Source organism: Triplophysa dalaica, chromosome 5, assembly GCF_015846415.1.
Source record: "Triplophysa dalaica isolate WHDGS20190420 chromosome 5, ASM1584641v1, whole genome shotgun sequence".
Classification (NCBI taxonomy): domain Eukaryota; kingdom Metazoa; phylum Chordata; class Actinopteri; order Cypriniformes; family Nemacheilidae; genus Triplophysa; species Triplophysa dalaica.
The window spans coordinates 1,811,848-1,833,072 of NC_079546.1; the positions used below are offsets into that span (position 1 = coordinate 1,811,848).

The 21,225-nt window shown below is 39.7% G+C and overlaps 1 protein-coding gene across 4 annotated transcripts in view; it reads left to right on the top strand.

Annotated features, from left to right (window-relative positions):
* Positions 1–19,103, top strand: part of dock4b (dedicator of cytokinesis 4b) — a 55,657-nt gene extending 36,554 nt beyond the window's left edge. The window contains exons 26-53 of one of the 4 annotated variants that reach the window (XM_056748079.1): positions 137–235; positions 318–412; positions 539–614; positions 725–825; positions 967–1,025; positions 1,102–1,250; positions 1,337–1,422; positions 1,996–2,022; positions 2,133–2,228; positions 2,306–2,366; positions 2,768–2,861; positions 3,169–3,317; positions 3,592–3,678; positions 4,247–4,351; positions 4,454–4,595; positions 6,041–6,207; positions 6,889–6,975; positions 7,058–7,234; positions 9,740–9,823; positions 10,854–10,973; positions 11,151–11,296; positions 11,434–11,554; positions 11,927–12,008; positions 13,442–13,548; positions 13,762–13,834; positions 14,312–14,407; positions 15,644–15,705; positions 17,106–19,103. In XM_056748079.1, the coding sequence (XP_056604057.1) occupies positions 137–235; positions 318–412; positions 539–614; positions 725–825; positions 967–1,025; positions 1,102–1,250; positions 1,337–1,422; positions 1,996–2,022; positions 2,133–2,228; positions 2,306–2,366; positions 2,768–2,861; positions 3,169–3,317; positions 3,592–3,678; positions 4,247–4,351; positions 4,454–4,595; positions 6,041–6,207; positions 6,889–6,975; positions 7,058–7,234; positions 9,740–9,823; positions 10,854–10,973; positions 11,151–11,296; positions 11,434–11,554; positions 11,927–12,008; positions 13,442–13,548; positions 13,762–13,834; positions 14,312–14,407; positions 15,644–15,705; positions 17,106–17,528 (3,171 nt within the window). In that variant the 3' untranslated portion in view covers positions 17,529–19,103. The remainder of the gene's footprint in view (positions 1–136; positions 236–317; positions 413–538; positions 615–724; positions 826–966; positions 1,026–1,101; positions 1,251–1,336; positions 1,423–1,995; positions 2,023–2,132; positions 2,229–2,305; positions 2,367–2,767; positions 2,862–3,168; positions 3,318–3,591; positions 3,679–4,246; positions 4,352–4,453; positions 4,596–6,040; positions 6,208–6,888; positions 6,976–7,057; positions 7,235–9,739; positions 9,824–10,853; positions 10,974–11,150; positions 11,297–11,433; positions 11,555–11,926; positions 12,009–13,441; positions 13,549–13,761; positions 13,835–14,311; positions 14,408–15,643; positions 15,706–17,105) is intronic. The other 3 variants (XM_056748080.1, XM_056748081.1, XM_056748082.1) reach the window with 3 other exon arrangements.
* Positions 19,104–21,225: the final 2,122 nt, after the last annotated feature.

Genomic DNA, 21,225 nt, shown 5'->3' on the forward strand with positions numbered 1-21,225 from the left:
AAAAAAAACCAAAATCAGTCGGGCTGAATTTTCTCCTTAAATATGTTTTGTGAATCCGGCCCCTGATCTGTTAGTCTCCTGTATAGATTTTGTTGGGATGAACTTGTGTGAAACTAAATGTGTTTGTGTGTTTCAGGGCGAGTTTGTGGCGTGTCTTTTGGCTCTTTTGAGGCAAATGAAGGATCTGCATTACATGCAACTCTTGCAGAGATTTAGTAGTAAAGATGACCTGAGGGTGAGATAGATTTAACATCAGATCCCACTCAACACTTACCCTTCATCTCTATTCTCTGACTTAACCTTTGTCTCTTTTTTAGGATTTTCTCCTACATATTTTCACCGTATTTCGCATTCTGATAAGGCCTGAGATGTTCTCCAAAGACTGGGCGGTAATGCGGCTCGTCACCAACAAGTTAGACACTTATTTTCTTGGACTTTTAAGTGATGGCGTTATTATCGTTGGTTTACTCGAAGTTAAAGCTCAAGTCTTATATTGTTATGTACAGTAATGTGGCATCTCTTCATGTTTGATTTACAGTATCATCATCACCACCGTGCTCTACCTGTCTGATGCTTTAAGAAAAAACTTCCTCAATGACAAGTTCGACTACAAGGTTAGTGCTCCGCTTTTGTTTTCATTCATGAACGATATCATAAAGCTTTTAATGTATGATAATCTCAAAGACATTATTTGTCAATCACGTTTGCCTTTGTTTCCGTTCAGGTGTGGGATTCCTATTTCTGTCTGTCTGTTATTTTCATCAACCAGCCTTGCCTGCAACTAGAGACCTTTTCCGCATCCAAGAAGAAGAAAATACTTGAAAAGTGAGTTTTGCGTATCCTAGCACTGTTTAGATTTATGTATGGCAGCTTTCGATGGACGTGTCGGGATCTTTCTTGCCTCTTATCTAGCACATTTTCTTCAGAAGTACACAAGCATTTCTTCGTTGTTGTGTTCATGTGCAGGTACGGAGACATGCGTGTAATGATGGGCTGCGAGATCTTCAGCATGTGGCAGAACTTGGGTATAATCTTCTTGACATCTCAAAGCTTTCGTGTTGCTCTTTATCGTGCCTTGATTTATTTGTCTGTCTTAAGCAGGAGAGCACAAGCTAAACTTCATCCCTGCCATGATCGGCCCATTCCTGGAGGTCACGCTGGTTCCTCAACCGGACCTGAGGAACGTCATGATTCCCATCTTTCATGACATGATGGATTGGGAACAGCGGCGGAGCGGGAACTTCAAACAGGTCACACAGCGCCCTCTGCTGTCCGAGAACATCACAGAACGTTATGCACTAAAGTCATTTGATAGAATTATTATGATTGTTTATAGGTGGAGGCGAAACTTATAGACAAACTTGACAGTCTGATGTCAGAGGGGAAAGGAGATGAAACGTACAGAGAACTCTTTAACAGCATGTGAGTGAGATCAGTCGTCCAATTAGATCGCTTAGTCATTGATCTTAGACATCTGTACTGGTCACATCACTCAAGTTTTCCTGTGCACATTTGTGTTTAAAAGGAATATTTTGTCATCATTTTGTCACCCTCCATGTGCTTACAAACCTGCACACATTTCTTTGTTGTGCCGAACGCAAATGAAGATATTTTAATGAAAGTTTGTAACTAATATGTTTTGGGTCACCATTGACTTCCATAGTATTTTGTCCTACTATGGAAGTCAATGGTGACCCAAAACATATTAGTTACAAACTTTCATTAAAATATCTATTTCGCCCAAAAACTTTTTCATTTTTGGGTGAACTTTTCCTTCAAGTGTGTGTTTGGGAATGAAAGTGTGTGTGTGTTTGTGGCTTTTAATGTGTTGTGCCGAGTTCTTTTATTTCCTAAACATTATTGTTCTTCCCAACTTTTCCTCCTTTTTCTTCTTTTTTCCCCTCCTGGACTAACTGTACTAACTGGGTGTGAGTGGCTGCTGTTGACATTAATCTATTAATATCGATTTGTTTTGTCTCTGCTGTCCTGGACTAGAATTCCTCTGTTCGGTCCGTATCCTAGGTAAGCTTCACTGATCACTGTTCTGCCGGACAGGTCTGTGTGTGCAAGGCATGATGGGTAATGAGCAGTACTGTATGTCGTATGACTATTGTGTTCTTGTTTTATGTCAGTCTGTTGAAGAAGATCGAGCGAGAGACGTGGAGAGAGAGCGGGATATCACTCATCGCCACGGTTACGCGACTGATGGAGAGACTGCTGGACTACAGGTGATACAGAGCTCACACACACACACGTGCATGCACACACATCCCGACAGCTGTCAAATGACACTTGTTGTTTTTAGGGACTGTATGAAGGTTGGGGAAGTAGATGGGAAGAAGATTGGCTGTACTGTCAGTCTGCTGGTAAGTCACACTTAGAAATTAGCCTTTTTTGGTTGATATTAAAAATTATAAAAAAAGATTATAATCATGATTTATGAGTTGAGAGATGTCGAGGAAGATTTCTGACTTTTTGTTTATCGGAGGAGAGTCTCTAAGATTTTTTTTAAAGCTCTAGATTAGATGTTGTGAATTGCACCAGAGCTGCTTTGATAAGCGATGCAGTAATTCACTTTGAAAACAAAGGCACCAAACACTTAAAGCTTCTTTGAGTTTTATTTTGCACTAAGCAACTTCCTGCATTGTGCATTTCTTCTCCAAGTCTCATCGGGTTTATCCGAGTGCCTCTATAGCAACAGCCCAAAAACACCTGTGTGTGTAGAAATGATCAAGTCTCGTTCAGTCTTTTGTCTCCTCTTCTGCAGAACTTCTACAAAACCGAGCTGAATAAAGAAGAAATGTACATCCGCTACATTCACAAGCTGTATGAATTGCACTTGAAGGCTCAGAACTACACAGGTACTCGAGGGCAGATGCTCTTATGGGACCCTTTATAACGGCATGTTATTGATCAACTAAATGGATACACGTTGTTTAGATGAAGATTTGAAGTTTAAATGAAGATGTTTTTTATTTTTTCGCATGCATAAGAAACTTAAGTTGTACAGTAGAGTTAAATGATGTATAACGTCAAATATGTTATATAATTGTGCCAAAAGTTTATGTTTGACATGCTTTGAAGATAATGCAAGTTCTGAAGCTTGGCCAAAAATTGAGGGTCTTAGGCTAGGGAAATGTATCATTGTTTGTGTACGTGTTTGATCAGAGGCCTCGTACACACTTCTGCTGTACGACGAGCTGCTGGAGTGGTCCGAGAGACCCCTGCGAGAGTTTCTCAATTACCCCATGCAGAGCGAGTGGCAGAGGAAGGAGCATCTCCATCTCACCATCCTCCAGAACTTTGACCGTGGAAAGGTCCGCACTTCTGTCGTCTGTCTATCTCTTCCTTTGTGTCTGTTATATTAACATCGATGCGTTTGGGGGATTTAAAAATGCTCCGCGTCATTATCATACAGAATGTATAATGATAATAATGACGCACAATATTTCCTCAGGGGATTGTTTTCATGTCCATCTGCTCTATGGTGGGGTTTTCTTAGACTCGTGATGAAAGCATTGACGGTACTCTAGTGCCTCCAGCTGGTTATTCATGAATTAAACAGGTGTTATACTCCTCTCCATTCCTCAGTGTTGGGAGAACGGCATCATCCTGTGCCGAGAGCTCGCTGACCAGTACGAATCTTACTATGATTACAGGAACCTCAGCAAAATGAGGGTGAGCGTTTTTTCTTGTGTATTCACTTATATTTACCGTAAAGGTACAATAGTAAAAACTGCTTGTTTGCTTCCAAGCCTGGGAGATGATTGTAGATAATTAAAAGTTTGTTGGCTTTAGGATGAATAAACTAATGATATAAAGGTAATATAAAGGCAAATGATTAATCGTGATTAATCGCATCCAGAATAAAAGTTTTTGTTTATCTTAATATATGTCTGTGAACTGTGCATATTAATTTTGTATTTATTAACACAAAAACATAAACGTAAACATACGTGTATATATATATGTAGGAAGTATTTAGATGCATTTATTTATATTTACTAATAATTGAAATGATAAATAAACATTTGTAAAAATATATATTTTATATTTTTCTTAAATATATGCATATATGTATGTGTTTATTCATTCAAAATGAATATGCACACTACACAGACATATATTATGTAAACACAAACTTTTATTCTGGATGTGAATAATCGCGATTAATCTTTTGACATCTAAAGGCAAAAATGGTATCTAAGGAAAAATACTCTTCTCACTGTAAAACTGTTTATAACAGATGATGGAAGCGTCGTTCTACGATAAAATAATGGACCAGCAGAGGCTGGAGCCCGAGTTCTTCAGGGTGGGCTTCTACGGGAAAAAGTTCCCCTTTTTTCTCAGGGTAAGAGAAGGAAGAAGCTCCTTACATCACCTTCAGTAATGCTCAAGTCCACTTGGTGTCAGTATTAACCAGAACGTGTTCCCATGCGTGTGTGCTCTGCAGAATAAGGAGTTTGTGTGTCGTGGTCATGACTACGAGCGTCTGGAGGCGTTCCAGCAGCGCATGCTCAACGAGTTCCCGCATGCCATCGCCATGCAGCACGCCAACCAGCCGGACCAGACTATATACCAGGCCGATGCCCAGTGTATCCTCCATCCCGCTTGCTCTCGCTTATGTATTCACATGCTATCTACTGAATAATAAAAAGAAGATATTTTGAAGAATGTCCGTACCAAACAACCTCATTGACCTCCATTGATACAATAGAGACATTTATTTTTTTAATATCTTTTGTCTTTCACAGAATAACAGGCCAAATAAAAATTTTGAATGAACCTTTAAGTGCACTTTTATGTGCATTGACACGTTGAGCCGCCCTGCTATCGAGAATCTATCTTAACATTTGAACATTTTCCCAAAAATTTTTATTGATTCATGATTCGGAAGTCATAACACACAAATGTTTAATATACAACATCTTGTTCCCTACAAAGGCAAGATTTCATCTTCGCATAAATATGAATGGAGCGGGGCCAGGAAGAGCAGTGATTAATCTCTGGCTCGGATAACAAAACGCTGCGCTCATGCAGTTTGACCGCCTCTGTCTGCTTTAATTGTGCTGAAGAGAACGTCGCATATTCGCTGAGCGTCTGTCCTCCGGGCACATGTCTCATCAATTGAACAAACGCTCTCTTGCGACCCGTCGTCTCTGTGCCTGGGATGCATTCGGGGAAGAAGGGCATCGATTTTTTGACGGCGCAAGGGTTTGGATTTGTTCTTGTTTCGAAAGGCTTCTTCTTAACCTCCGTTGTGTTGAAGTTCAGGGTGAGGGAGATGGCAGGTTGCATGACTGTATGTGAAAGCAAATCCATTCTAACTCATGCAGTTAGGACATGAGTGATATCTTCATCCATGAGCCTCATCAAGGGGTGCGCTATTACTTTTTAAGGGGAAAGGTACTTTTTATGAAGAAATAAGTCATTATATACTAGCAATCATATAAGAGATTTCAATGTATAAGTAATTATTTAATTATAACTTATTTAATTACTTTTTACATCAATGTCCAAGCGAAAATGTTATTGTACGTCTTTTTTAATGACACATAAATAAATCAAATTAAATGTAAAAAAGTAATTTAATTTGATTTACTTATTATTACTTATACTTGTTTACATCAACATCCAAGTGAAAATAAATAACATTAAATGTAAAAATATATATATTTTATTTGCTTATAATTACTTTTACTTTTTTACTTCAACATCCAAGTGAAAATAAATAACATTAAATGTAAAAAAGTCATTAAATTTGGTTATATTGTATTTATTTTCTCAACGAATAATTGAATACAGTAAAAATGTCATTTTACCTGTTTAAAAAAAAAAAAAAAGAGTTACGATACAATTTTCACTTGGGTATTGATGGGGTAAAAAGATTAGCTGTTTTAAGAAAAAATCTATAGTACATAGCAAAAACAACTTTCTTTTGTTGTTTTAACTAGAATATGAACAATAATCAACATTTTTGTTGCATTTGTTAACGTTTAAAAAACACGTCTCGGGTGCTCCTTGACATCCCTTCATCCAGACCTGCAGATCTACGCCGTCGCACCGATCCCTGACAGCCAGGACGTCCTGCAGCGTGATGGCGTCCACGACAACATCAAGAGCTTCTATAAAGTCAACCACATCTGGAGGTATCGCTACGACCGGCCGTTTCACAAAGGCACCAAGGACAAAGAGAACGAGTTCAAGGTGAGCCAACAACCTCTAGACTTTGATTCCCGTCTCTCGCTCATGTATTCATTCCTTCACTCTCAGCGTGTGTGCGCGTGGAGCTCAGGTGTACTCTCACACGCTGCATTATTCACACCCTCGGCCCAGAGAGGCTAATTAAAGTTTTAAGGGATGAGAGACCGGCTCATTCCAAATATCATTTCCCTTCCCCTCTCACTCAATATTTCCAGCCCAGACAATCACAGCCTCGGCACGGATCCGGTCCACCGCGGGGGTTAGATTTCCTCCGGCCCGCCGTGTTTGAAATAAACTGTTTAGCCTGCCCGATATTGCATTTGGAGAGACACTGGGGGTCCTCACCACCCCAGTCCACTTACCGCCTGGTAATAATGTCTGAAAATCTCATTTGGAGGTAAACTTCGCCTGAGACAGTATCCAGATGATACGATTATATTAGACTGAGCCGGTTTTGAATATCGTAATCACACAACCCTAGTTCTCCTCACTATACATGCGTTGGCAAGGGTCATTCCAATGCTCCGCAAGGAAAGGAAATGAATTTATGAATGTGAAATTTAATATGAGAAGCGCTTCCATGTTTAAACTGTGTGTGGATGAAATGTTTTTATGCTATGTTTTATAAATACTGGCTCTTATGGGATTTTTGTAGGTAGATGAAAGTTTGCTTTTGAATTTCAGAGCTTGTGGGTAGAGAGGACGACGCTAACGCTCGTTCAGAGTCTTCCAGGCATCTCGCGATGGTTTGAAGTGGAGCGGAGAGAACTGGTTAGACCTTCATAACCGGCCCATCATGTTTTTGTCTTAAAAGATTCTCATGTTTCAGGAAAACCTTGTGTTTGTGGTCCAGGTGGAGGTGAGTCCGCTGGAAAACGCCATTGAGGTGATTGAAAACAAGAACTTGCAGTTGCGGACGTTGATCACGCAGTGCCAAACGCGACAAATGCAGAACATCAATCCTCTCACCATGTGTCTGAATGGAGTCATCGACGCTGCCGTCAACGGCGGTCTCGCTCGCTATCAGGAGGTTAGTATTGTTAAAGGGACGAAAAAATTAGTCAAATCTGTATCAATTATTTTGCTCTCATGAAAACAGAGAAAGATAATTGTAAGAATGCTCGTACCCAAACAGTTCTTGGCCACCATAGTAGGAAAAATAACAATGGTAGTCAATAGTTTCCTTTCCTACATTCTTCAAAATATCTTCTCTAGGGTTCATCAGAACAAAGACATTCATACAGATTTGGAACAACCCGAGGTTGAGTAAATGAGGATTTTTGGGTGAACTGTTCCTTTAAGCGCATTTGTATGTTACAAACATCTTTCTCTTTGATCCATACCTCATATTTTATAAGCATACACGCTGTCAATTTCAAGGTTTTCCCAACCCCCTGAAAGCCCAGTTCACCAAGAAAAACGGCATGAAAGGAATTCTGGGATACCACACGTTTAACTCGTCCATAGAGGACTAGTCTGACCACAACTTGCTTACATAGTCGATCCCTCGCCTGCGGAAAAACTAAAGAAAGAATAACTTGAAGAAAGCTTCATTCCTCCTGCGAAAACCTGAGAAAATCTATAATTTGTCAAAGGAGTCATATCCTCCAACCGTGTTTTCCAGTTCGTATGAAAGCTTGTTGCATAGCAACCTCGCTTTAGTGCGACTGCAGTATTTACCTTTACAGTCTTAAAAGGAGATATCAACAGGAGACAATAGAAATGCGCCGCCTATGTGAGCTGGTGTGTGTTTCTGAATTTTCACTGAGGGTTTTAAAAATGTATTTTTGAAATGCCGCCCCCCTTTGAACTCGCTGAGGTGAGGAGGGTGTACGGAAGCCGATGCATTTGAAACTCAAACATGAGCTCTCAGCATTAATATTAACCTTTTTTTGAAATGATATAGTATGAATTATTTATCTCGCGGAACTAAAGCACTTGCACACCCATTGCCAACAAAACACAGACATATGAGTCGGTTTCACTTACCGTTTGCGGTTCATGTCCGGCATCTTTTGATGACTGCCCCATCTATCAGTTTCAAACGATCTCCAAATCCAGCGTTATGTCCACAGTTTATATACCATCCATCACTGAAATGTAGTGAACAAACAAACACAGCTGAACTTTGCGAACGCAGTGCTCTCTCTCTCTCTTGCTCCAGCTGGTTGACATGTGCTCATGCTCCTTCTCCCGGTCTGCCTGGTTGACGTGTGGTGATGCTCTTTCTTCAGGCTCTGGCGGTTCAGGTTGACACGTGCCTTTCTGTGAGAATTGTCCAATAGGGCTAAGAAAAGTTGGATATTAAGTTCGAAAAAAACTTTCCGAAACCTATACGAACGCTGGGGAAGTGTATCGCGCACAGAAATACTACGTCATATGTCCAACTCGTTGACCATGTCAAGCATGAGAAGAGCGCATGTTTAACATTGTAAAGAATGCATTAAACACCGTTGCACATTCCAATTTAACTAAAAACATTGAAAAGAGCTCGATATAACACATTGTTTAATTAGTGAAAAAATGCAGTTTTTTATGTCAATTGTCAGTTTTGGAGTGTTCAATCGACCAGCGACGATTTGCCGGATTCTCTATTTTAATTCACCCTAACGGTTTACTGACAGGCTGCACCTTCTCAAGATGTTTATTTTTGAACCATTCCTTAACAAAACATTTGTTGAAAAGCTTCTGATCGATGCTGCTGGTTTGACTATAAATATTTGCGAGTGATTTCTCTCCAACATCCAGCCAGTATTGTTTCCAACAGTTTATGTTCGAAAAGCTGAAAATTTAATTCCTTTCCAAAAGCTCTCAAAATTAATATTCGGTTCATTGCATTCATCTGTTCTGTTGAATATTAATGTTGAAGTCGAGACCACTAAGACCAAGACCTGATGGGGTTGACACCAGGACAAAAGATCTAAACTAAGAAATCACAATTTCAAAACCATGCGTTCTATGTGTTTCTTTCTATTCAGTAGCAAAATAGCTGCTGTGTGTTGCTCAGAATTGCGCAAAAGTGCTGATGTCCTTGATTTCTTTGGGACTAGCCAAAATGGAGAGACCATCAAGAACTGGTCTTGAGACCAAGACCGGTCTCGAGTACTTCAGCGCTAGTGCTCGCTCATGTCAGAATCTTTCTTTGAAAACTTTGCTGGTTACACAGCGACTTTAAATTGTTTAGTGAGACCACACGTGTTGTTATCTGCAGCGATGGCAAACAACCACATTTCAATTCAGGACGACGTATTACGGTCAAAAAGGAACATTTGAAGTGTGATCGCTCATCCGGTGTCTCTTTTGAGAGACCAGCCCCTCATCCTCCAATGAGATTTGGAGACCGATACGCCGTCTGTTCTCCGTCTATCACTTTTTCTTTAGAGGATGAGTGAAGTCTTTTTACGCTCACTTTATTCATACTGAACAAATGAGAAATAAACATTTGATTTTTTTTTGCCGCAAAAGTGTTTTTTTTCAATCTATAACTATGCATGCTCTCTCGTGTGTAAAATCTTGTGCGTAACTTGTGTTCCAGGCATTTTTCGCCAAGGACTACATCATGAATCACCCAGAAGACGGAGACAAGATCGGCCGTCTCCGCGAACTCATGTTCGAGCAGGTCTGTCTCAAGAAACCAGATCTATTCTTTATCCAAATGCCATTTCATGCTCCTGCATCATTTACGGCTGGTTCTCCTCCAGCGTTTGAGGTTCAGCCGCTATTTTGTCAAGAGATTCTATAGCTAGCGCTTCCTCTCCGTACGCATGTGCTGCTAAGTAACCGGGCATGTGAAGCAGTTGTCTAGACGGTAACCATGGATATAAGCCAGTTAAAAGCATGAAAGAGATCTCTTGAAGGCTGGTGGGAAAAACATAGTTTGCTGATGATCATTAAATTATGAAGCGAGCTCATTTCAAGATGTTGTGATATTATACTTGACCCAGTTTGCTTTTATTTTCGTGTTCTTTCGGCCCACAATTTGTCTCGTCTCCAAAACATATACTACATCACTAAGAAAACATCTGTTTCTTTACAGTAAATATACGATTACTCACAGTCTCACGGTTTTGAGGGTAACATATCTGTCCATTCCAGTAGAAGATCAAGGTTATTGGTGTATGACCACTTTGTCAGCCATGTTGAACTTTTGTGGTTCTTAATGAAGAATAGTCAAATATAGTTAAAGGTACAGTAAGTGTCAATCATAGCGTGTGTGAACATAACGTCATGTCATGAGAATTTTCTCACTTAGAAGTAGATATTTAAACCCCATCTTGTCAGTAAAGTTCTGTATTTTTCATTGTGATTATTGTTTTTATTAATCATCGGTTCCATTTCCTTCTGAAACTTCATTATGTCCATTTAGCTGTTTTTCAGGAAATGGAAAAAACTCTAGGTTTGAAACGACTACATACTGTGTTATCAAATCGGACAAGCACTTCCGAATACTTTTTATTTGTGAAATATTTGCAAAACCTTGTGTGACTCATAAAATTGATTTCTGGAAAAAATCACAAAATATGGAGATACAAAGTTTCAGAAGGACTGTAGCGATGGAGTATATGTTTTGTTGTCTTATTGTTATTTCATGCTGTAGCGCATTGAGAATTAGAAGGCGCATTTCAAATAAAATTTGTTGTTATTTGTAGGCTCATATACTTGAGTTTGGTTTGACCGTGCATGACAAATTCGTGCCTCAGGACATGAGACCCCTGCACAAAAAACTGGTGGATCAGTTTCACCTCATGAAATCCAGCCTTGGCATACAGGTAAACATCTGAAGCGCTGTGAACGAGCTATGGCGTCTTCATAAATGTTCAATGTTATAATTCGTCATATGTATTCTTCGTATTCTTTGCATTGTTGCAAAGCCATTTACATGTAAGAAAGAAATCATGAACTTATAGTAAAACATGGCAATAAACCTGAAAATAAACTTGAGTCAGTGTAATGTCTATTCTCTGAAGGAATTCCCGGCGTACATGCGGGCCAGCCCGACTCACTTCACCAATGGAAGTACTCGCGGCGGAAGAAACTCTGCACCCAACATCATGAATCCAGAGGGAGGGGGTCGCGTGGTGGCGCGACGCAGGTGAACATCTCTTTCAGCCCTCTGATTGGTTGAACAATCACTGAAGCAACTGAGAGCCAGACATCACACTTGACAGCTACGCTTGTGAAAACATTACGTCTGAAGTGTCTTTGTAATTGTGTTGTTTGTGCGTTTAGTCCCCTCAGCTACCCGGCAGCCAATCGCTACTCTTCGTCCTCGCTGTCATCACAGGCGTCCAATGAGGTGAGCAACATCACGGGCCAGTCTGAGAGCTCAGATGAAGTCTTCAACATGCAGGTGAGCAAACAAACACACACACAGATCCTTACACCAGCGAGTAAACCTGACTTCTTTTATCTATATTCCCTCTCGCTCATATCTTCTCTTAATCTCCTCTTTCCCCATTTCACCTCTCTGCTTCTCTTTTAATTGCTTTTTTCCCGTTTCATCTCGCTCTTTCAAATTCCCACTTAATCTTGCCGTGTCTCTGTGTCTTTTCTCCCGTCGTGAGAATTGGATTTGTAGGTGTGAATTATAGATTGGATAGACAGATGATCTACCCTCTCTTTTATCCCAAAGCAAATGATTATTCTGTAACCTCACCTCTACAACCCCGCCGTCACTGAAGCACGGAAAACTTATTCCTCGTGTTTTACGCCTTTTTTGCAGCCCAGTCCGTCTACCTCGAGCCTCAGTTCCAATCACTCCGCCTCTCCCAATGTGACCAGTTCGGCTCCGTCCAGCACCAGAGGTGAGGAGAGATGAGCTCACGGGTTCTTTTTAATTATCTGCCTCTATTGGAATAATATGTGTTTTACACACGCTTACGATGGATCTTTTTCTGCCTAGATTATGTTTTTTAACGCTACGCTACCGAACATATGGGAGTAAAATTCTCTTATACTTTACTCACACTGATGCCATCGCAGATGTATATGACCCCCTGTTTTTTTAGTTGAACACATATAATTCCATATAATAATTTGATGATAACGTATTTAGGGCTGTCAAATCGATTAATTGCGATTAATCGACTCTAAAAAAGAATAAATCTGCTTATAAACGCTGTAAAGTAAAGTAACTGTGATTAATATATTGTTTACATTTGTCTGTGTACTGTGCATATTTTATATTTATAAACACATGCACATACATGTTTATATATTTAGGAAATATTAAAATGTATTTATTTATATTTACCAATTATTCAAATTAAATTAAAATAATTTTAAATTGTAACTTTTAATATATATCATATATATATATTTTTAAATAAAGTGTGACTAAACAAATAATAAAAAATATTAGTTACATTTATAAAGTGATTATCTGGGTACTTTAGAAGGAAGGGGGAATCTCCTCAACCACCGCCAATGGTAATCTATATATTTTTATTCATTTGTATATTTTAAGTGCTTAAATAAATAAATACTAAATTATTATAATCGTTTGACAGCCATAGTGTTCATATGTGTGTGTGCCATGTATATTGAAATGCGTTTCCTTATGTTGTGATTCCCGTATAAAATGTTTTTCTAGTGGAAATGGCTACATTAGCCTCAAGATATAGTGCAAGTGGACTATGGTCCATTTAATGCAATTTTACTAAAGCTTACATATTGGTAGTGTCCTGATATACGTCTGTCTCCTCCGCTCTTCATCGGCCTCTTATCTCTCTCTATTCAGCCCGTGATCTGTTTACTCGCGGACACAGATCATAAAAGCAGGAATATGTATGGAGACATTTATGCAATCTTACGGTTTACCCTTGGCAGCCCTTCCTGCATCCACAGGGTCCGCCATAAAGCACAGACAGACACTTACTGAGAGTTACAGATGGCATTAAACCCTACTTGAAGAACTCTGGTCTGCCGATGGCCATCGCTGGGAACAGAAGGGCATCGCCGCTCATATCCAGTGCTGGACGACATGGGTGGGAGTAGCTCTCAAAACAGGCCGGGACCGCACCCCGCGCCTGGGAGTCTATCTCTACCTGTGAAATCCATGTCTGACACAATTTTCACCCCATCGGGTTGGAGTGACGAGGAGCCCGACGCATTACATGTGCCGGCTGGTTAGCTAAGAAATGAGTGCAAGATTTGTGGCTTCGTGTGGATGCGAGAGCATCGGTGTTGCTTTGTTACTGATATGGCGGCCTTGCTCACACCTTCTCACCCTTTACAGGTTCACCGCAGCTGCCAGATAAACAAAAGCATACCAGAGAGAACTGCCTGTCGCCACGAGACAGACCCTGCAGCGCTGTGTATCCAAACCCTCTGGATCCTACACTGGTGGGTGTTTTAGAAAACAATTGTAATATTATTGTTTTGAATGTTTTTGGATGCGCACATTGGTAGAAGTTAGTAGTTCATCAAATGAAAACATTTTTATGCACTTACCCGTAAACAGTCAATTCAGACAAACAGAAAATAATTTTGAAATGCTCTCTTCATTTTTTACGCATCTGTTTATTATCTATAATGATTTAAAAAACTTCTTCACAGAGGGCTGTTCCTCAGCCGCCGAGCGATTCCTCTTTGCCACGCAGTGACCCCAGCATCTCCACTCCTGACAAAGGTGAGTCTGATCTGTGCACATGAGCCCATGAATCTTCAGGGCTCTCACACGGAGCCTTGCGCCTGCTGTGAAGAGGGCGGTCGGAGGAGACCAGGGTCTCACGGTCAGCTCGTAGGATCTGATGCTGGCCGACAACCTTCCGCTTCTGTTTGTGTGACAGCTATGAGTCACAGACGAGTGTCACAAACAGGCTCACGTTTATTCTCATTGGAGGAGAGATTTTATTCAGAGTTTTATTGGCCAGCTTTATTTAAAAAAAACCCTCAAAAAATACACAAATATGTTGATGTTTTACAACAATGCAATAATATGTCATTATAATGATATTTTCTCTGTGTTTAACGGATGTCTGTAATTGATGGTAAAATAACAGTTTGCATAATAAGATCTTCTAAGAAAACTGAACAGAAATGGGTGAAGCTCTGCCGTGATGTTTTAAACTGGATTTGACTGAATATGCCTTTTTTTGTGTGAAAGTGGTCAAACCGGCACCCAGTAGCTGGAGTCTTGACACGTCGCTCTCTGACTTTAACGGGAAGGGTCCCCCCATCCCTCCTAGACCACCGTACACAGGTAAACGTGAAATAGGCTCCGACAGATCCTTCAGGCCGACACAAATGTTTTCAAAACCTATTTAACATCAAATCCTCTAGTCTTCTTTCTTAAGTCTGTTTTCCCCGGCTTCTCTCTCGTCTTAACTTCCAAGTTATGTCATGTTGTAGATTCTCTGCTTTTGTGTACTTTGAGAAATATAACATGCAGCGAGCTTCTCCGAGGTTTTAATCCAGCTTGACATGTTTTCTCAGCGTTTCTGTCTGCACTATAATCTGCATGAGTCATAAAAACTCCAAAACTAAAACTGCACTGTTGATGATTCTTAACGTTAAAGTCCCCATGTTGTCGATAATTTTATCCCTTGAAACTTATCTTTGACCCACTAAATTACATGTACGAGTTTTACCTTTGAAAATTATTGTATGTTTTATAATATTACTGCCTTAAAATAGATTGAATGCAACAACATCTCAGCCTCATTAAGTATGCGCAGATACATGCATATGCAAATTAGCCCCGCCTCCACTCTGTAGTTACAGACGCTGACTGCTAAAACTGAAAGTGAAACTGAGAGCTGTCGCAGCAGTGCATCCATAGTTTCAGACCAAATCTATGCGCCATCTTTGCATATTTATGCATGAAACGGCTGATCCTCAGAGGTCAAATGAGTTGATGTAATTGGTTACAGTTTTATGACGTCATTAACGGGGCAGTTTCAAACTGCATTTGGTAAACTGCAGTTTTATGGAGTAAATACTCAGAAACAATTTTAAATGATAAATTTGCACACAGGTTTTTTAAAGCGTTATTGAAACACTACACAGACATATAAACAACATTAAAATCTTGATTTTCATCACAGGGGGTCTTTAAGATATGCACATGTGTATACCTTTAAACATTTTTTTAATCAAAATGATATATCATGAAGAATGTCTACAAATTTAAAGTCACAATATTAGTCTTGTGTACATTCTGAAGCCATAAAATACCCATGTATGAGAAGCTAACATCATCATTTTAAGTGATTATTATTCAACGATTATTTTATGATATGGTGTTAAATATCATCCATGTGTTCAGATGTTAAGAATTTTCCAGGCGATGTCCCTTTTGTGTTCTGTTAAAGAAAAATGATCTCGTGTGAACTCTTTATAGGAGCACACAAGACTCTGTTCTTTGAGAGCCGTTGCTGTGTTTACCGTCCCGACTCTGTATCAAATGATGGAGCTTGTCGTTTTGTGTCCTTCATAGGATCTCCTGCCAGGACCACCAGATCACAGTCCCCTGTGATTTCCTCACGTTCACCTCAAAAGGTTTGACCTTTCTCTTGTGTGTGTGGATTGACCTTTGATGTGTTTACCTCTGTTTTTTGTGATTGTCTGGGGTCTCGGTCCAGAGGGTCTTAACCGGGTCAGGCTTTAAACAATCCAAATGGGCACATGATTAGTGAGACACATGCTGTGTTTGTATACCCGCACGTGTCTTGTGCCAGGTTTCCAGTTCGTCTGGCTCACGAATGATGCAGAGCTCCAGACCGGACCCTTCAGAAACCACTTATTCATTATGATAACATACAACCGCAGAAAAAATGAAGCGACCATTTCAGAATTATTTTCAAAAAATGATCATTTTTGTTTCATTCAGTGAACTATTATCCATATTTCTCCCAGATTTCAAATATAAATATAGTTTCTATCGCATTTATTATGAAAAATGGAGAAACGGGTCAAAATAACAGAAAAGATGCTTTGTTTGTTTTAGACCTAAAATACATCAAAGAAAACAAGTTTATATGTAAGGGATAGTCTACAGCTAGCCGTGCGTTAAAGGGTTTTAACCAAGAACCATCCGACGTGAAGCACATTAATATCCTTTAACACATGGCTAGCTGTGGATTATCCCGCTTATACCATTGTCATTTGCCAAGTTACAGTGCAGCTTTTATTGATGTTTTAGATCAAACAGGTGAACATGACAATTATTTTGTCAGTTATCGATTGATATCAATAATCGAGTATTCTAACAGACCACGGTATAAAAACTGTAAGCAATAAAACCATAATATTTGTGCATGAATTTAGAAAAACGCAATTCATGAAAATTTTGAATGTTGACTTATTTTTGTTCACGCCGGTATTTTATGTGTTTTTGGTAAAGCTGGTTACCAAAAAATCCCACGCTTACATAGAAACGTGTGCTTTATTTCCCATGGTTAAGCCCTATGAAATATGTTTTTTAGTTTTTACCCTCCTCAGAGGATGGCGCAATGAATAAAACCGTATCGGCTGTCATAAAGGATCACCGTTCCCATATGTGTGAATTCTGTTTCTAAATTGCCCTTCTGTACATAGCAGATTTATCCTAGCTGAAATGTTTTAGTTTGAAGTTCTCTCAAGAGGGCCGTCACACTAAATGGCTTTATTCAGTTAAATGAAGTCTATGAAACAGCTGCAGTCTTAGTTGCGGATATAATTGCTTAGAAAGTATTTTCATAATGAAAAGAGACAGTTTGGCCTCACAAGAATAGATCCAAAATTGCAGGATATTATACTTTGGCCTTTCAGCGCACACATTATATCTGCGGGGCGGAAAGTTGCTTCTGTTGAGCATTTCATCATTATGAGTCCCTGTAAATAATAGGTGAATATCTCTGTGCGGAAGTCTGTTTTTTTGTCTCAACATCCCTGTTTATTTGCACGTCTTGTGTTTGCAGAACTCTGCACCTCCTTTCACCCCATCACCCACCGAGTGCCAGTCGACAGGGTTGGTGTCTAATTCTCCAGTGCTGTCTGGAAGTTACAGTAGCGGCATTTCGTCCCTCAGTCGCTGCAGCGTATCGGAAGCCTCCGGTACCGAGAACACGCCGTGGGACCACCCCTTCCCAAACTCCACCTCCATCGGCTTTGACGAGCCTATTCGACGGGAGAACAAGACCCCACCTCCATATAGCATCCATGACAGAAACAATCCGCGGAGACCTGTGCCTATTCCCCCTGGCCTGTCCATTCTCCCCAGCATCGACGCGCCGCCGGTTCCTCCCAAACCCCACCAGATTCGAAAGCCAGAGATGGAGCCTCGGCGACCGGACCACTTTCCCAGACCAAGACCCCTTCCCAGAAAAGTCTCGCAGCTGTAACCGCGCATTCCAATGCAAAGTCAAACCATTTGCACATTTAACCTCTGTGGGTTTACAATTCCAAACTCCCAGTTTAGTAAAAAATAAACTGGATTATTTTGTTATATTAGACTCGGGTGTACATGCGTTCTTATGCACTTTTCTAGGTCCAAATTGCTTCAAGTAACCCCTTAATCAACTCTAAACCAGAACTTCGTACCGTAGTATTTTCTCAAATTTTGGGTAGGTTTGTCACTGCTAATATGTATTTATAGTGGTTGATGCAAGACATGTTTGCCTTAAAATTTAAAACAGTCTTTTTATCAATACGAAATGCACGATTACGAGTACTTTGTACTTTTTGTGTAGCCAAAAGTGCTAGAAGTTCTATGTTAATGTTGGCACTGAATATTGTCCCAGGGTAATGTTTTCTGGATTTAGAAAGTTTGCTGCTTTTAAAAGACTGAAAAAGACTGGCTTTGGCAAACCAGTATACTGCCGTCTTTGTGTTGACTAATGCGAGATGACATTGAAGCGGATGTCTGCCCATCTGTGGGGTTGTGGGAGGGTCTATACCGGCATCTCCCTGCCATAAAACATGGATGGTTTCTTTGGAGTTCGAGGAACTAAATACTTAGAAACGGCATAGGCGGTCAGAATAATTCCTAGCAAGGGTTTTCGCGCGCTGCCCATTCAGAATAAAGATGGACGTTATGTTCTGCCAAGTTTTGTGCCAAAGGAAGGGGTGGGCTGTGAGCGAACGGATGCCCTGAGCCTAAAGGTGCTCTATTAGGAGTGTCAGACGTCCACTGTAAAGACTTGTTAAGCACTTTACGGGACTGTTACCGTATTGCTGCTGGTTTTCTGAAAAGCCCTGTAAGAGCTTGATAAGAAAGGTACTTTATCTGCCAGTGGGCATTATGGGCATTTCATTTACCAGTAAGAAGTACAGGTAATATCTCAGACAAACAGGGGGCGGGGCTGTAAAATAAAGTAAAAATATAAAATACTATTAGGTATTTTTATGTACGCCTAGTAGACGACTTGTAGACGTCAGTGTGCATGCACTGTGGGGTCAGATGAGAAGCGTACATGAATGTTTGTGGGGTTTTTTGGTTGCCAAGTTGAATATTTTGTACACCCTGTAAAATAAAATCATGGTGAATGTATGTGGATTGAGACCAGCGGGATTATGGGATATGTGATCACCTGACTCAGTACGATGTTTATGTTTTGTATTTCATACTGACTCTCAAATGAACTCGAGAATGATTTTTATCTTCACCTTTTTAAGGTCACATTTTCCGAGATGATGTTGTTGACAAAAATCAGTACTTGAGAAAATTGTAAATTACCACGATCGTTGTAATTATGCCAAATACGATATCTTGTCTATTGTACATACAGTGTTTTTAACAAAAGATGTGTAGCTATAACAATTTTGCAGCTTTGAATGTTCGTACAGCAAATGATTCAGATGATAAATGTCAAATATTTATGTTCTTTGTGAGCGTAGAATAAAAGAGGTCAAGAGAGCGTCTAACACATTTACATTCTAATGACTCCCTGTCTAATAAACGTTTCCAACAAGCAACAGTTCATTGCGTTTTTCTCTAAAGGTTAATGTGCACTTACATGCAACCAAATAATATGCGAGTTAACAGCCGGAATATAAAACGCAAGTAAAACCAATTTTACGAAGAAAGAAGTGTTGAAATGTAAATAAGAGTGAATATATGTACAGTAAGTGTGCGTTCTTCAGAGGTTAAGCTCCTTGACAGCCCAACGGACCCGTAATAAGGATCATAACTCCAGAAAAGTAGGAAGCTTATTGTTATTCCATCAGGTTGCAGCGAGCATCATGCATTATTCATGAGTTTGTCTCTGTTCAGACCTGTATTTGCACACGTAATGTCATCTTGCTGTGTCGGGACGTTTGAAGACGCCTCGCCGTCATGGCAAGTTTGTTCCGAGGCGTCAAGGATTTCTCTGAGAAAATTTGCAATTTGGTTGAAAGATAATGGTGTAGTTGTAAGCATGGCTGTAATTGGGATGTCTCGAATGCATCAGGAACGTCTTAACACATCAAGGGCTTTTGGGCAAACGCTGATACTCGGTCCTTGGGTGTTTTGTTTAAAGATTCCTTGAAGAATTTTGTGAACCGTTGCCAGACTGCACCACTGTGCCGCTCATTTAGATTCTAAACACCTCGAGAAGTGTAAATTTATGGGCACGGTTAAGAGCTGGGGGACGGGGTCTTCATGTTGCCTTACCTGGGTTGTGCTCTGCATTAACACAGTCCCAAGGTTTTTATGAAACTCTGGTTGTTTTTCTGACTTGGAAGAGCTGGAAGAACACACAGTTTCTGTCGGCTCCGTCGGGAATGAGCTTCATCGAAATTTCAAACAGATCATGGATAATAGATTTTCTGTTTCATACCCTTGATTTCCTCCATCACTGCTGTTATGCTTTCGGCTTATTGGGATTTGCCTGTCGGCTTTATCCACCTTTATCTTTTCCTCCTCAGGTTTTGGTTCATATTTTTCGCATTATGAACTCGAAAAAAGGCTATATCCCCACGCATCGCAAGGGGATTTCGGCACATCAAACGCAGGTTTGATGTTGGCGAGCATATCTCCTGAAAGTTCTTGCGTGAGAATGTTTGATTTGAAATGGGTTTTTGATAGAACTGCTCTCCAAACCGTCCTTCATTGATGATTTATGATGGATGCAGAAAGGAACGGTCAATCCGGACATCTCGCTTGAGTGAAGTAACTTTATAGAATTTTTAATAAAATACAGAATGTATTTGGAATCCAAATAAGTTCTGGTTTATTCATCACTGAACATGAAAGTTGTACAGAAGGTGCTGAACGTTATTCTTTAATAAAAGATGCTTTCCAGTGATGCAATAAGAGAAGCATTCTTAAAACAACCCTTTCTTTTGACATTTTGTAAATGTTTTAATTTTTTCTGCTTCAAAGAACCTTATTTATGGAACCAAACAGCCTGACAAGAGCCTTTTAGGAACCTTCATTTAGGAACCATTATTTTATTAACAAAAACTTATATTTTTTGCCTTTTATTTTGGACGCACTTCAAAAGTGTCATCTTGCACAAAATCTAAAGCAGCATTACATGTATTCTTCAATGTGAAAGCAATCCCAGAATACACTGCGATGAATTCACTTTGTTCACAATGACAGGTTACGAGAAACAAAGATTATAAAAAGACTCATTTTGCACTCAAAACTGAGAAGGATTTATAAACATGTGTAGGCTATATTTTTCTCTTTCAATATAAACTGAGACAACTACAAATCTACACATTCCTTAGTTTCATACTTTAGTTTTTTTTTTACTACAACTACATCATGAATTGGGGACTTCAAATATATAAAGAGGTAGTAAAGATTATAAATATTCTCACTTTGCTATCCGATATTTTTTTTTAAAAACTTTTTCAAAATAAACTAACAAAAAAAATCCTTTCCTGGTTTTTTCTTTTACTACATTTAGCCAAGCTCTTCAGTATTTTGTTGGGTAGACATGAGTTGGTGGCTTCCTAATATATAGTGGACAGTAGGAAGACTTGAAATATAAAAGGTTGAGACCTGCACTATACGTTAACAGACATTGGCTTTATGTCCAGCATCTTTTATGTAAACACAACAGTTGCATCATGATTTGACAGCACCGGAGGGACCAAAAGGACGAA